At 53.3% G+C, this 16,256-nt stretch overlaps 1 protein-coding gene across 1 annotated transcript; it reads left to right on the forward strand.

The window, feature by feature from the left end:
- Positions 1-623: 623 nt before the first annotated feature.
- TBX3 (T-box transcription factor 3) lies at positions 624-14,927 on the forward strand. The gene is given in 9 exon segments (XM_051805296.1): positions 624-1,460; positions 2,074-2,518; positions 4,337-4,604; positions 5,887-6,033; positions 8,241-8,317; positions 9,797-9,954; positions 11,273-11,643; positions 11,645-11,977; positions 12,681-14,927. Coding segments are annotated over 8 exon segments (2,196 nt in total). The 5' UTR covers positions 624-1,460; positions 2,074-2,123; the 3' UTR covers positions 13,128-14,927.
- The last annotated feature ends 1,329 nt before the right edge of the window (positions 14,928-16,256 follow it).

Raw genomic sequence — 16,256 nt, forward strand, 5'->3', positions numbered from 1 at the left:
GTCTCCTCCCCGCGCACCTCGTGGAAGAGGAGGGGTGTGGGAGCGTAACCCTCTCGGCGCCAGCGCCAGCCGAGTGGCCTTAATCCTCAGAGCCCGAGAAAGGAAAAAAAGGGAATAATAAATAAATAAAAATCCCGTTCTCCAGCCGTCGCCGTCGCCCCTCTTCCCTTCCCGAGCCCCCGCCGCGATCTGCAGCCGCCGGGTCCGGGGCCGAGCCGGCGGCGGCCGCTGCCCGCCCTCCGCAGCCTCCAGCCGCCCACCACAACAATAATAAGGGCGGCCGCGGCCGCTGGAGCCGCCGGAGCCCGGCCCCGAGCCGGGGGGAGACCCGCAGAGCCACCCCCCGGGCCGCCCCTCCACCTCCCGGGGGTCACCCCCAGATTTGCGGGGGGAAGGAAAGCGGCCGGCTGCCGGCGCGGAGGGGTCGTTTAAAGAAAGCGACTTTCGCGGTGGAGCGGAGGAGAAGGGGGGGGTGGAACACGGAGCGGGGGAGCGGCAGGGAGGGTGACACCAACCCGGCGGCTGCGGGGATGGGCGTGCGGGGCGGCGGGGCCCGCGGCCTCCCGAGGTGGGTCCGGGCCGGCGGGGGGGACAGCCGGGGTGCCCCCCGTTACGATACCAGCGGCGTTTGGGGAGGGAGGGGCTCGCAGGTTCGGACCCCGGCGCCAAGCGTGGAGCCCCCCCCGGTCCCGGCGCTTTGGAAGCTCCTACCGGGGGAGAGCGGGCGGGCACTGCCCGGGAGGCCGGGGCCGGGGGGCGAGGCGGCCCCCAGTACCCCCCTAGAGGCGGGCGCTGCCGGCCCCTTCCCTCCTCCCTCCCTGCTCCCTCCCCTCTGATCATGTTGACATATTCACACGGCCCGGAGTACTAGTGATGCTTTGCTGCAGCGTTACAGTTTCCGACACCTTCTTTTTATAACTCGGCGCTGTCCCCCTCCACCCGAGCTGTCAGAACCCCGCCTATGGAGCCTCACAATTGGTCCGAAAGCGTCAAAGAGCCAATCAAGGCGGCTCCAGCTCCCCTGTAACCCACAACACATCCCTACGATCGGGTGCACGCAGAGCACAGACTCACAGGGAATTCTCAGAGCCGAGAGGCTCCTTCTCCCTCTCTCTCTCTCTCTTTCTCTTTTTCTCTCTTTCTCCCTCCCCCCTTTTTCTTTTCCTTTCTCTTTCCCTCTGTCTTTCTCCCTTTCTCTTTTGCGGCGACAACAGTATAATTCTGCCAGATTATTTTATTTTATTTTTTTTAAGGCAGAACGAAAGAGAAAGAGAGGGGGGGAAATTTTAAAAAAAAAAAAAAAGGAGGAGGGTGAAAGAAAGAAGAGATCCTGATGGGAATCAGGGCACCCTGACCAGCTCCTGCTTGGAGAGGGGGAAAGGCGAGGCGGAAACGAGATTTCCCTACAAGTTTTTGCTGCTGAAGGTTGCTCAGGAGCCTTTCTCGGCCGGCGAGGGGGGGTGGGTTTGTTTGCTTCTTTCTGCTTTCCCTCCTTTCCCAGCCTCTGCTCTGCAGCCTGACCGTACGGAGGAAAGGTGGAGGGGTGGGGGGGAGGGGGGGCAGAGCCAGCCACCCAAAAAGAAAACCCAGCTTCGAGCCGTCACCCTCCGCCACGGAAGGAGAGAAAGCGGATTGGGACTAAAGAGAAAAAAAGAAGAAGGAAAAAAAGGATCTCGGCTTGTCCAGCCCTTCTGCGGCAACAGGAGCAGACAGCGAACCCGGTGGATTTTTTTTTTTTCCTCCCTTCTTCGGCGTTCCTTTTCCAGCGCAAGGACTTCCACTCAGGAAAAAAACCCGATCAACTAAAAAGCGAAACAAAACCTCAGAGACCGAACACGAAAAAAAGCAAGACTAATAATGAACAATCCTGTTAATCCGCTGTCTCGAGGGCTGGGGATGTGCCCCGGCTCGGAAAGTTGTAGGCTGTAGAAGTTCTGCCTGTCCCCCATGTACTGTGCTGTCTAGAGCTTCTTTACCCCACCCTATTTTTATTTTTTTATTATTATTATTTTTGGTGCTTTATTGCTGTTGTTGTTATTATCTTAATTTTTCTTCTTCGTGATGTGCTGTTAGAAACCACTCCGGGACTACTCCAGCAGTAGGAAGACCGAGGAGTGGAGTGGATGAATTTACCGATGAGAGATCCAGTAATCCCTGGGACAAGCATGGCTTATCATCCTTTTTTACCGCACCGGGCACCGGACTTTGCCATGAGCGCTGTGCTGGGACATCAGCCTCCCTTCTTCCCGGCTCTGGCTTTGCCTCCCAATGGGGCAGCCGCCCTTTCCCTTCCCGGGGCTCTGGCTAAACCCATCATGGATCAGTTAGTGGGGGCTGCAGAGACTGGTATCCCCTTTTCTTCCCTGGGTCACCAGGCAGCAGCCCATCTGAGGCCTTTAAAAACTCTGGAGCCAGAAGAAGAGGTGGAAGACGATCCGAAAGTGCATCTGGAAGCTAAAGAGCTTTGGGAGCAGTTCCATAAAAGAGGCACGGAGATGGTGATTACCAAATCGGGAAGGTAGGTCTGGGTCGGGGGGTTCGTGCCTTTCTTTCCTCCCCCTCTCCCCCAACCCCTCAGCCTCTGCACCCCACCAGGCTGCTCCAGAGCAAGGCTTTCTCTCCGGCGCCTTTCTCCGTAAATCTCCTTTCACCTGGAACTATGGAAAGTGTTAGGCAGCTGAAGATCCGAGCCCATGTGGGGCACCAGGCTGCAGGGAAAAGCCCAGCCACGAACCGGCCCTGCTCAGCGTGTGCAGGGGGCGAGAGGGGGTCCCTTCATGGTTCAGTAGCTTAATACTTTCTGGAGAAGACTGGGAGCAGGAAGAAAATAATTTGGGGTTGGAAAAGGGGCTGGCCTGGTTTCAGCCTCGCTGCACGCAGTTTTTCTTCCGTAAGAAGGAGAAAGGGGAATAAAGGAAAAATCCTTTGGAGCGGCGTGTGGCTGCTGGTGGGGCGGGAGCTGCAGGAGGGCAGACAGGCTCGATATATCAGCTTGTGCCTCTCTCAGTGCACGGATTTAGGCGGCGTTTGTGGTGACTGATTATATCTAGAAATGCACAAAAAGCTGACAGAACTCCCCAGCGGTCCTGCAGCCGCTGCTGGAGTGGCAGGGAAGGGTTTGCAGCTCCGCGCTGCCTGTCCCTGTATTTATATAACCTTCACGTGGGAATGAATGAATACACACGGCGCGTCCACGCTCGGCATTTCTGCTTTTTATAGGTTTACCCGTCTGAAATCCCTCTCTATATTCGCTACTCATTGACATCTGGGCTCTTTTACAACTCTGCCTATTGCTGTGATGACACATAGGGTGAAAACCCCCTTCGCGCCCGGGTGTTTTCCTAAGGGGCTCTCTGAGAAACCTCCCCAAGTCTCCGCGTGTGATTTGCCAGGAGAATTACTCGAGGAAGCCACTCCTGAAAAGTCTTCTTAGATGGCCTTCAGCTGCCTTAGCAGGAGCTTCACCTACTTGCAGAGCACCAGTTGCAGGCTGCAGGCTCAGGGGAAAAAAAATACAAGCCCTAAAAGCAGCAAGGAGGGGGAAAAAAATTCCCCTCGCCCATTTTACTGCTTTCCCGAAGTTTTCTCTGTTAATTGTGGTCAGAAGTTTTTGCGTGAAAGCCTCGGCCGGTATTAAGGGCTCTTACGTGTTGCAAAGTCATGTGTTTCCTTTTAAGTTGAGATTTGCTGAATGCCAACCGCTCGATATAATAAACAGCAAATTTGTGGTATCCTGTTGCAGTTTGGAGCCGGGCTTGGGAGTGGAGGGGAGCGGGGTTTGCAGGGAGCCCTCGGCACACGGGGGGATCTCCGGGAGGCTGGAGCACGGGGAGAGAGCCCCGGCAGCCACCCTGCCCTCGCTGGGGCTCTTTTTCTCCTCTGCAAAGTGAAAAACTCCCCTCCCTGCTCTTCGTCGTGTGACTGGGTTATAATAATGCAGAATATTTATTTTACCGGGGTGCGATCTGTTCCCATTTCTTTGTTTAGCAGGCGAAAAGGAAACTAATGAGACATCAGAGAGCCCAAAATGGGCCTTTGCTGTTTAGGAATGGCAGAGGTAGGCGCCTGCTGATTTCTAGGGAACGAGTACCTCTCCCATCCAGGGACCATTTTCTCCTGAAAGTTTTAAGCGTTTGAGAAGCCTTTCGGCTGGGGATGGGGGGGGGGGAAGCCTTTTTGGTGGACACACGCTTACTTTTCTACTTTTGAGAGCTGAAGCGATTGTTCGGTAGACACACTACCGAAATTCAGAAGCTTATTTAAACGCTGTAATTAATTTTATTTTCATCGTTTCTTTTCTTTCTCCTCCCCCCCCTTTCCCTCTCTCTGCCCATAGGAGAATGTTTCCTCCATTTAAAGTGAGATGCACTGGACTGGATAAAAAGGCCAAGTACATTTTATTGATGGATATTGTGGCGGCTGATGATTGTAGGTACAAATTCCATAATTCCCGGTGGATGGTAGCCGGCAAAGCTGACCCTGAAATGCCAAAGAGAATGTACATCCACCCGGACAGCCCGGCCACCGGCGAACAATGGATGTCCAAAGTCGTCACCTTTCACAAGCTGAAGCTCACTAACAACATCTCTGACAAGCACGGATTTGTGAGTGCCTTTTACACCTTCCTTTGCCACCCCCCTCCCCACATTCCCTCCCTCTCCAACCCGGCCGGAGCAGGGGGGTCCCAGCGCGGGGGGGTCCACCCGGAGCACGGCGACTGCTCGGCCGGGCTGTACCCGCAGCCCCGCTGGCAGCTCCCGCGGGCTCCCGAAATGCGGGGAAAACGGGGAATAAACACCCCTCCGCGCACACGGGGACGGGCATCTCTCCGGTTTAGGATAGCCCTTGATTTTTCCCCCTGCTGAGGTCAGGATTAAACGCTGGAGTTTACTCTGTAACCTCTCCGTGCCACTCAGCGTTAACTTTAGAGGTATATTTCCAGCGTAGAGCAACTCGATATTTCTCGGGGCTGCGGTGATTTTATATATCTCTCTATATTTTTAATAAAGTCGATCACACTTTTTAAGCGTAGGAAAACGATATGCATATGTGTATAAAGGGCTTAAAGGCCTAAGTACGCAAACCTTTAAATCTGTATTAATCTGGATAATGTAAAGCAAGCAGGAGTGAAAATAAACAGGGACCAAAAGCAGAGGTCAAGTTGCCCATTCATGTCTATCCACTCCTTTACATTTACCGGGTGTGCAGAGATAAAAACTTACCCTAAGAGTGAAATCAAACAAACCTGCTGATAAGTGCTCTGAACGATCCTTGCCATTTCTTTCTGTTCCTGGGAAAGCCTCCGCCTCGGAGCCGGGGCTTGCTGGTGGTGGCCGCGGCCGGGGGATTTCTAATGTGCCGAAGATTGCATTTGCTGCCTGTGATTTGATTAGACGATACATTTTTGCCTTTCGCAGAAGGCCTTAAGTGAATTGGGGCACGCAATTAGACCGAGCCGAGGCTCTCGTGGTTGGTGTTGCTATTGTAGCTGCCGCCGCTTCTTTAGTTGATTTTAGTTTTATTATTCTTTTTTTTTTTTTACACTTTGAAATCAAAAGACATTGCGGCCGGAGCCCAACAGCTTCTCCCCAACAGCTCCGATGGGATTCCCCCCCTTCCCTCCTTCCCTCCGAAAAGGTCCAGCGAGAGCCTAACTCCGGCGAGCTGGAGCTGTCAGTACTTTTAGTTGGATGCTGCAAGGCGTGTGCGTGTGTTTGGAGTGTGCTCGGCGGGGAGGAGGAGTGAGGGGAGGAAGGAGAGGGAAGGCAAATTAGGAGGAGAAAGTGCCGATGGCTGGGGGAAGTGCGAGGCGGGGGTGCTGCTCCTGCTGACCGTTTTCTTTCCCCCCCTCCTGCCCTCTCTGCTGCGGCCGCTGCCCCCCCATAGACCATTTTAAACTCCATGCACAAGTACCAGCCCCGGTTCCACATCGTCCGAGCCAACGATATCCTCAAGCTTCCCTACAGCACGTTCAGGACCTACGTTTTCCCGGAGACTGAATTCATCGCAGTGACCGCATACCAGAATGATAAGGTAAGGAGATTAAGAGAGGATTTGTTTTACGTGTTTTGGCTTTTAAGAGAACTTTTGCTCCGCGCTGTTCCCTTGAAAATCACGAAGCCCATCCCGTTCTTCTCTCTCTCCCCCCAAAACCTCCTAGATCCAACTTCGGGAAGGCGCCGGGGGAGGGGGTCGGGCACTCTCCTAATACCGACCTCGGGGAAGGCAATTAAAAGCGAGGACTGGGGGTGGGGTGGGGGGAAGAATGCTTTGGGGGGGTTTTACCATTTTCTTTTCCCGGTATCGCTCCCCACTATGGGGAAAGGGACGGGGTGGGGATCGCTGCTCTCAGTGTGGATTTAATCTAAGACGCATCAGGAAAAAAAAAATAAGAAAGACTCGACTCCGTGTGTCGAAAGACAGAGGGGGGAGAGCAGCGGGGCTGAGATTTTGTAATTCTTCCTGGCCTTTGTGCTGTTTTAGCTCCTTTAACAGCAATTGGCAATAAGGCTGGAGCACACGTCTGGTTCCTATTATTACTATGATATTTTTTTTTTTGCATCCTGCAGTGTTTTATTATTTTTTGTGGTGCAGAAATATGCTCTGATCAGAGAGGGGTATCTCGCTTGAATTTAGCTGGAAGGTCTGAAAGAGCCCGGGTGAGAAAGTTTTGCAGCGCTGCAGACGCTGCCTTTCCATTTCTTCTGGTTTATTGTCGCTTGCGACCAAGGTGGTATATTCGGGAGAGTGGCAAATGGCGAATTTACGATAATTAAGTCAAGTGGAAGGAAGCGAAGGAACCAGAAAAGAGGCTTTGATTTTTGGTTTTTGGTTGGTGGGGTTTTTTTTTGTCTATAAATTATAAGTTGGAGTTCGCGTGCGATAAGTGTGGAAGGTCTGGATGCGCAGCGCCCGCTCGCTGCAGCCTCCTCGTGTCTCTCTTTCTGCCCCTCGCATCCTTCACCACTAAAAATTAAGGGCTGAAGAGGGGGGGATCTGCACCCTTCTGCCCTCGGTTTCCAAAAAAGCCACTTCCCCCTCGGAGCTCGGGCTGTTTCCCTCTCTTTCTGCGGCCCGGCGCTTGCAAGGAAGCTGAAAGAAAATGAGTGTACAGAGAGTAGACTTTGCTTTGGGACTTATCAGCGGGGCTGCTCGCCCCGGTCTATCAGCTGGGGCCGGCTTGGTTGAAGGACAGAAAGGAGCATATTTGTCTGATTGCCATGAAATCGGCTGGCAAGCGGCGTGCGGGAGCGGCGGGGAGCCCTGGGCTCGGCGCGGGGGGGAGCAGAAGGCACGGCCGGGAGCACCTGGATTAAAAGTCCCGCTGGTTTTTAGCAGTGGGTTTTCCTGCAGTGGGTTTTCCTGCTCTTTCCTCATCCCGTGTGTGCGGCGGGGCGGGGGGGGGGCGACTCGGGAGCCGGGGCTGGTCCTGCCCGCACTCGGACGCGGGCGGAGTTTCCTTTTCGTGGTCCTCCTCTGCTCCTAAATTGGAGGTTGCCGCGCTTCCAGCCCGGTCCAAGACCGGGAATGGGAGCGACGGGGAGGCGGCATCCCCGTTCCCATCGCCCGCATCCCCCGCATCCCGTTACAGTGAGAGCAGCCCCCGGCCAGGCTCTGAATCCGCCTCCGCTCATCGTATGCGCGGAGGGACTCACGGGATGCCCCGCACCCCCATCGCTCCAAGCAGCCATGCCCTGCCATAACGTGAATCCCGAGGAAACTCAAACCAAAAAACTCCCACCCGCCCCCCCAAAAAATAGGAACTGGCTCCTGGCACCCCCGACGCCCCAACACACACACACACACACACACAGAGAGCATAATGCGATTATATAAAGTATTTTATTATAGCGAGGGGGTGGGTATGATTCCTTTGCGGTTTAATTATGGCATTTAAAGAGTTTTAAGCACAGGCATAACTTGCATGGATCGCATTGCACGGTTCAATTAATTCCGACGTGGTGGCAGCAACACGGGGCTCTTTCATTGCCACCACGGCCCGGGTCAGTGGCCAGCCCGGCGGGGGACTGGGGGTGAGCTGCCTCCAAACGACCCGGGAAAACACAGAGATTCCCCTCAAAAACGGGGACCTTTGCCCCCTGCCCCTGTCCTGCTCCTGACAGGATCCTACCAGCGCTGGGGGAACTGGGAAGAGGGGGGTTTTGCTGTTGTTTTTTAATGCGAAAATCCCCTTATTCTACCCCCCCCCCCGCCTATTTTTTTTTCTCTCCGCGCTCTAGATCACCCAATTAAAAATTGACAACAACCCCTTTGCCAAAGGTTTTCGGGACACCGGGAATGGAAGGAGGGAAAAAAGGTAAGTCTGGCTCGATTACATACAGGCACCTCGTTTGGTTTTCATGTGTAAAGCTCAGAACACGAGCAGAGGTCAAAATCACCTCGACTTGCCTCCAAACCACACTTCCCCCCGCCAAAATCCATAAGGATCTTGGCGTTAATAACCCCGAACGGATTGCATGGGAATTCTTTCCTGCTTTCCACAGTTATTTTTCACGTTGCAGGGGGATGACTGGCCAAAGGGAATGCAGCACATTAAGCAAATATCACAGGAGAAGGAAGTTTCCCTTAAAAATCTGAGAGGGAACGTTCCAGTGTAGTTTGTATCTGGGATTGGAGAAGAGGGAGAAGTGAGGGCTGAGCGCTGGTTGAATCTCCCCTGGCATTTTTCTGGGGGTTGTATCGAAAAGACTAAAATGTGGAGGGGAAACATATAAATAAACTGCTTTGACAGAGATATCTCGTGAATATGGAAGTAATAATGATAGAAGATTCTTTATTTTTTCCCAAAGCAGCAGGACACAGTTTGTGTCCCAGGCAGATGGACAGAACTCGTTATAATGGCAGTGAAGATTTTTATTTTTAACATAAGAAGAAAATACAAGGAGAAGATAGAGAAAGGGACGATTTTTTTCCCCCTTTGATGAGGGATATGTCTGTTTTGTTTTGTTACAGCAGACAGGATATTTTAGCCATTTGCACTGGGGTTTAGATAATGAACAAATCTGTCTGTTCCTCTTTTTTTTTAAACAAAAAAAAAAAGAAAAAAAAAAGAAAAAAAAGAAGGGGGGGATGTGATGTAAAACAAGGGGCCTTTCTCCCTGCCCAGCACACACACACAAACATGCACACGCCAGCTCCTCTTGTCCGTCAGTGTGAAAATAAAGCCAACGCTGGAGCCACAGGACGGAAATGATTTCTAATTTCTTTCTAAATATAAATAGGTTTTTACTCCGGGTTAATTGTTGGTGAAAAGATTACACAAAGTGCCTAACAAAATAACCACTTCCTAGCAATCTTAGCAACCATTAGGATGGCTCATATCTCTGGAACATCCTCGGTTATAAAAGCTAATCTCCAGGGAATGCTTCCCTCTCCCCTCCGCCCCTTGTCTTTAATATCTGCCCTCGGCCGAGGAGCTGCTCTCCGCTTCCAAGAAATCTCCTCTCGTTAGCAGCCAAGCCCTGCCTGCCAGAAACACGCTCTCCTCCTCGAGGGGACCGTGGCCCTTGATTCCCCTGTCCCACTCATCCCAAAATTTGAGCTCAGGAAGGGGCTGGGGAAGGAGGGGGGTGCCGGGTGCGCTCTGCCAGCGGGTTCCCCTGTCCCACTCATCCCAAAATTTGAGCTCAGGAGGGGGCTGGGGAAGGAGGGGGTGCCGGGTGCGCTCTGCCAGCGGGTTCCCCTGTCCCACTCATCCCAAAATTTGAGCTCAGGAGGGGGCTGGGGAAGGAGGGGGTGCCGGGTGCGCTCTGCCAGCGGGTTGGTGTGCCCGCAGGAAGCAGCTGACCCTGCAGTCCATGCGGGTGTACGACGAGAGGCAGAAGAAGGAGAACCCCACCTCGGACGAGTCGTCCAACGAGCAGACGGCCTTCAAGTGCTTTGCCCAGTCCTCCTGTCCTGCCGTGCCTGCCGTTGGCACCTCCAGCCTCAAAGGTGAGAGCTGTGGCCCCTGGACCCCACCCAGGAGAGCCTGCTCTGTGGGGTGACACATCCCAGCTGCTACCACTGCCCTCTGGCACGGGCCTGTCTTCCTTCCTTCCCCCTTGCCTTCCTTCCTCTTCTTTTTTCATATTTTTTCTCTCCTTGCACTCTTCTCTCTCTTCCTTCTCTCTTCTCTCTTTAGTTTGTTGCTTCTTCTCTTCTTTCTTTCCCTCACTCTCCTCCTTGCTTTCATTCTCTTCCTTTTTCCCCCTCCCTCCTCTTCTTCCCTGATTCCCTCTCTGTCTTCCTCACTCTTCCTCTCCTTCTCCCTCTCCCCCCCAGCCTCCCTCTCCCCTTGCTGCACATTCATCCCTCCCCTCCTCGGTTCAGAAAGGAGCCGGCTCCGAGTCAAGGGAGCAAAGACAGACCACGGGGCAAAAGTTCAAAACTGGAGTCACTCCATTAATATTCCTCTCTGAATCTGTTATTAGAGGAAGGATCTTTCCCCTGGATACAGTCCCGAACTTTGTTATAGAAAAGTCACCCTGGGTTTCTCTCCGTGCAGGGTTGGGAGCTGTCTGCAGCTCTCTCACATGTATTAATCCATCCAGGGGCAGGGAGGAGGGTGCAGGGGGAGGAGGAAACAACCTCTTTTTTGTAGTTGCTCTACTCGTTTTTTTAAAGGGCTGCCGAGCTGAGGGGGGGAGAGCTGGGAGGGGACCCAAAAAACAAACCAGAGCTTCGCACCTGGGGCGCTGAAATTAGGAGATGAAGTGCAGAGGAATCCATTGGAGCCGTGCATGACTTTGGGGAGGAGGAGAAGGGGGGTCCGAGGGGTGATGAAGGCGAGTGGGAGGTCGGTCTCTGCGTTTCCAAAGTTTGCCCATTGAAAGGGATGAAGACTTTGTAAAACTTCGTAGGAGGCACATCCCCAAGGCCCTTCAGCCCAGCCGCCGCTGTCCCACCGCTCTGCTGCCTTTGCTGTGGCCGGTGGGGGGGTCCCTGGGGGGTCTCTGGGGGCTCCGGGCAGCCCCGGGGAGCGGAGCCGCTGGCCCCGGGCCCGCCCGACTGGAGGGTCTCTCCTCCGGGCCGTCGCTTTGTTTCGCAGCCAATTTTGCTGCGTTGTGTAAAACTCGGGCTGGCTTGTTCGGGGCGGGCGGTGGGAGCCGGGGGCTGTATTTATTTATGTAATAATAATAAAAAAAAAATAGTATTTCCATACAAACCTCTGGCCAGCCAGGAAGCGTCTCTCTGCCCCCTGTGGCAGCCCGATGGGGATTTCGGGATGTGCAGTGCCGGATCCCAGCCCCGGGCCCCCTTTGTCTTGCAGATCTCTGCCCCAGCGAGGGAGACAGCGATGCAGACAGCAAAGACGATCCCTTGCTAGAAGGCAACGAGTCGGGCAAAATCAGCACGACCACCGCCGGCACCCCAGCGCCGGCCAGCTCCGCTGCCACCGCGGGGGACGACCCCCGGGAGAAGGGGGGCAGCCCCTCCAAAAGCCACTTCTTCCCCGGGGACTCGGCGGGGAGTAGGAGCCGGGAGAGGACTGAGAAAGCCCCTCCGGACTCCAGGCACAGCCCGGCTGCGATCTCTTCCAGCACCCGGGGGGGAAGCCTGAGCGGCGAGGAACTGAAAAGCCCCCTCAGGGATGGCCCCAAAGTAGATGAGAACAGGCTGCTGGGGAAGGAGCCCTTCGCCCCCCCTGACGGTCCAGACCGACAGCACGGCCCACCTGAGCCAGGGACACTTGCAGAACCTCGGCTTCCCCCCTGCCCTGGCCGGCCAGCAGTTCTTCAACCCGCTGGGGAACGGGCACCCGCTGCTGCTGCACCCCGGGCAGTTCGCCATGGGGGGGGCTTTCTCCGGCATGGCCGCGGGGATGGGGCCCCTCCTCGCCACCGTCTCCGGGGCATCCGCCGGGGTCTCGGGACTGGACAACACGGTCATGGCCACGGCGGCGGCCCAGGGACTCTCGGGAGCATCGGCGGCTGCTTTGCCTTTCCATCTGCAGCAGCACGTCCTGGCTTCGCAGGTACCGCAGCCTCCCCCCGCCACCCCCCCCCCCCGGAGCAGGAGGGTTTCAACCCCGGGGGAATAGAGGGACAGCGGGCACCTCCTTTAACTTCCCCGCTGTGGCCAGGTGCCTCCCCTGCCTCTCTCTGCAGGGGCAGTCACAGCGTTTGGGGGAAAGTCGGAGGAGGGAAAGTCGGGAGGGGGTGGGGGCCGGCCCAGGTCGATCTCCCGGAGCTCTCCCACCCTCCCCGCGGTCGTCCCACTCCTGTGCTCCCTGTGACACTGTACCAGGCCTCTGCATCCCCTGCCCCCGCCGGGGGCGCAGCTCCGCGGTGTGGGGCTCGTTGGAGCCTGCGGAGCTGCCGTCGGGGGGGGTGGGATGAGCCCGGGGCTGCCCTGCGGGACGGGGGGGCTACACCTGCGGGTACAGGGCACTCGCCCCAGAGAAAGAGAGTCTCGCAGTGAGGAAGACACATGCCACGACCCCCGCAGCGAGAGGGGGGCCGGCGGGGTGGGCGCCGCGCAGGGCAGAGCACGGGCAGGGTCTGCCCCGTCGGGTCCTCGTGGTTTTGGCCTCGGCACCGGGAGGACGGGTCTCCATCCCCTCCCGTGGGCAGCAGCAGCTTGGCCGCTGTCAGCTCCCCGCTGACGTGGGAGGGTGCTGGCGTGGGGGTGCAGGCCGGTAACCCTTTCTTCCCCTTTTCTCTCCTCCCCTCCCGCAGGGCCTGGCCATGTCTCCCTTCGGAAGCCTCTTCCCCTACCCCTACACCTACATGGCGGCGGCGGCCGCCGCCTCCAGCGCCGCCTCCAGCTCGGTGCACCGGCACCCCTTCCTGAGCGCCGTGCGGCCGCGGCTCCGCTACAGCCCCTACCCGCTGCCCGTGCCCCTCTCCGACGGCAGCAGCCTCCTCACCACCGCCCTGCCCGGCCTGGCCGCCGGCTCCGGCGAGGGCAAGGCGGGGGGGCTGAGCGCCAGCCCCGGCTCCGTGCCCCTGGACTCCGCCTCGGACCTCACCAGCCGCTCCTCCACCCTCTCCTCCGGCTCCGTCTCCCTCTCCCCTAAACTGGGCGCGGACAAGGAGGCGGCCACCAGCGAACTGCAAAACATCCAGCGCCTCGTCAGTGGGCTCGACCCCAAGCAGGACAGATCCCGCAGCGGCTCCCCGTAACCCCCCGCGCCTCCGGGAGCTCATTTCAAATCAGTCTCGCAGTGCACTTTGTTTGAAAGAAACCACATCCTCCACCCCGCGAGTGTTTTCTTTTACCCTCTCCTTATTTTTTTTCTCTCTCTTTTTTTTTTTTTTTTTTTTTTTTAATATAAAATCCCGCGGTTTATCAACAAAAAGGTATCTGGTGGAGCAACGGGAAGAGGGGTCGGGGATGGGGGAGCAGAGCCGAGCTGGGAGTGCTGGGTCGGAGCAGCCTGGCCGGGCCGAGGCACCGGTGGGGTTTGTGGCATCCTCCTTTCTTTTTTTTTTTAAACAGTGTAAAAAGAAACACCAAAACACCCAGGAGAAAAAAAAAAAAAAGGAAAGAAAAAAAAACCTAAAAGAAAAAATATTAAAAAAAATCAAACAGACTTACGAATAAAAATTAAGTAAGAGAAGTGATTTTTTTTTCTTTCCGAAAGAGAAGTGTGTAAGTAACTCGCATATTGGTTCTTCAACAGTTGTTTCTTGGGCGGGTTGTTAACGACAACCCCCTTAGTCGATATTAAGGGAAGCTGTGTGTTTTTAAAATATTATTGTGATGTCTGAGAGCCAGTCGGTGGCTTTTTATTTTTTTTTTTGCATGTTCCATAGTAGTCTGCTTTTTTTTTTTTTTTTGGGGGGGGGGTGGGTATTTTTTTATTCCGGTGGGGTTTTGTTGTTTATTTTCAATGCTCGTTTCAAATCCCAGGGAAAAAAATTATTAATAATAAAAAACAAAAATAAGACTTTCGTCCCTCTACCTTAAACATCCTCCCTGTAGCGACAAAAATAAGAAGTGTAGTTGGAAAGAAAAAAAAAAAGTGAATTTATTTTATCTAAAAACCTCTGTAGCTTGACTGTAGGTTTATCACAGCTTTCCCTCTTTAATTGTATATGCAATAACAAGGTTTAAACATACTGAGAAGAAGAAAAGAGCGGACACTATTATTAAAACAAAGTATTTATGTAATTATTTGATAACTCCTGTAAATACGTGGAATATGAATACTCGAAATTAAACTTTAATTTATTGACATTGTACATATCTCTGTAAATATGACTGCAGCCGTCTTCTTTTTTTTTTTTCCCTTCTGTTTTAATTTTTAGTCGTTTTCATTTCAAGTTTGTAATTCCTTTAAACATACACCCCCCGACCCAGAGGAGAAATTCCCCCATTTCTGAGGGCTCACTTTTTTAAAGCGGAGCTCAGCCCAGAAAAACCTGACCTCGTCCTTTTTGTAAAGGAGCCGAATGCAAAAAAAAAAAAAAGCCAAGCGGAAAGAAACCAAATTAATCAAAGACCTTAAAAGAATTAAAAGAGAGAAAAAGAAAAAGCAACGTGCCATGGTAGCTTTTAATCCTCAGTTTCTTCGGTGTTCAAAGCACGACTTGCCGTATAAAATGTCAACAGCAAAATAATAATAAATATTAAAACGCGACAACAGGCTTCTCCAGTGGCTTGAGAGAAAAAAAAAAGGTGAAGATTCTAGGATTTTCTTTACTTTGTTATTATTTTTCCCTCTTTCCTCGGTATGTCAAAACAACCCCGCGATGGAGTTTTACTACTGTGCTTATTGTTGTCTTTGTTTGAGTGAGTGCATATTTTCTTGGGTTGAAAGTCAGGTGCTCGGAGCTGGTTCAAAGGAAAAAAAAAAATGAAGGTATATTTTGTGTTATATAAATGTTGAGAAGTTTCTTGCTATTTTTTTTTTCTGTAATTTTTTTTTCCTCCCCCTTTTAAAAGTCACTGAAGTTTCAATAAATTTTTATTGAAATGTCTTGGGCGTACTCTGTGAAATGCCTTCACCCCAAACCCTCCCCAAAGTGCCTGGGAGGACGGAGGGGTTGAAAGATATATATCCCTCTTCTGCCGTTCTCCTCCACCCCCCCTTTCCCCTTCCCAATATTAAGATATTTCTCCTGGAAGGAGCTAGTACGAACCAGTCGGGATGGTGTCGTTTGAATTGTTGGGGGGGGTGGGGGGGGAAGGAGGAGTTTTAAGCAAACTGTTTAATGTACCTTTTCCGTCTTTATCCCTCTCGCTTTTAAAGTCGATCCAGAGGCTACTTAAAGTCACCTCTTTTAATGGAACAATATTAAGTGGCGTTTGAAAAGTTAATGAGAAAGGCTCAGCTATGCTTTTATCTGTCATAAATTAATAACGCAAAAGTGAAGAATTAGAGAATAGATCAGTTAAATTTTAATGCAGAGCCCTCCTTCAGAGTTTCCAGGTAGAGTGCTCAGGAGTTGATGGTGTTGCTGGGCTCTTTTCTCTCCTGTCCGAGCAGAGGATTTCGCTTTTCCATTAGTTATCACTTGAAAATACATTATTTTTTTTAATTTATTCCCTCCCCCCCTCTGTTGGAATCGCCTCTTCTCGCCCTTGGGCTCCTGATATATTGAGATTAAGCTAGAAAATGGCTGAAACAGGGACAGACATCCAGGCTTCGGGCTGGACCAGTGGCCTAGGAGGTCACTGAGAGGAGAACTAAGGAGAACTGGCAGCCCCTGCCTGTACCTTTGCCAGTCCATGAGCACATCATTTAGCAGAACATATATATTTCTTGTTAATGAGATTTTTTTTTCCCCCATCCCTTCAACAGTTAGTGGCCCGTATATTGGAAAGTGATTCATCCTCCGCCAGTAATAAATATTATAAGGATGTACTTCCAGCCCGTATCCTGTTTTATGCTCTGCCTGCTCCTCGGCCCGCGGCCCCCGACTCCTGCGCCGGCAAGATAAAGGGAGGAGAAAGTGGCGATAAAGCTTTTTTTCCCCCCGATTTTTTAATTAAAAAAAATCCCCCCGCGACCATCACAGGTTCGGGTCCCCCTTGGTGGGGGAACGGGACCCTTCCCATTTCAACTTGGGGGTCGGGGTGTATTTTAAATCCGCGGTGCTTGCAGCGGGGGAAAGGTTTGGGCTGAGCAGGATTTTTTTCTCTCCCTCTTCCCCCACCCTGGGATGGCCCAAGGTGATGGCTGCGGGAAATGTCACTTGAGCCGATGCTCCCCTCAGCTGGCCCGGGCGAGGAGGGGGCTTTTAGGGATAGAGGTGGCGTCAGGTCTGGCAAAAGAAATGAAGGAAAAAAAAAAAGAAAAGTCCACC

This window comes from Manacus candei, unplaced genomic scaffold (assembly GCF_025592945.1).
Source record: "Manacus candei isolate 608988 ecotype Guabito, Panama unplaced genomic scaffold, ASM2559294v1 h1tg000064l, whole genome shotgun sequence".
In the NCBI taxonomy this organism is placed as follows: Eukaryota; Metazoa; Chordata; class Aves; order Passeriformes; family Pipridae; genus Manacus; species Manacus candei.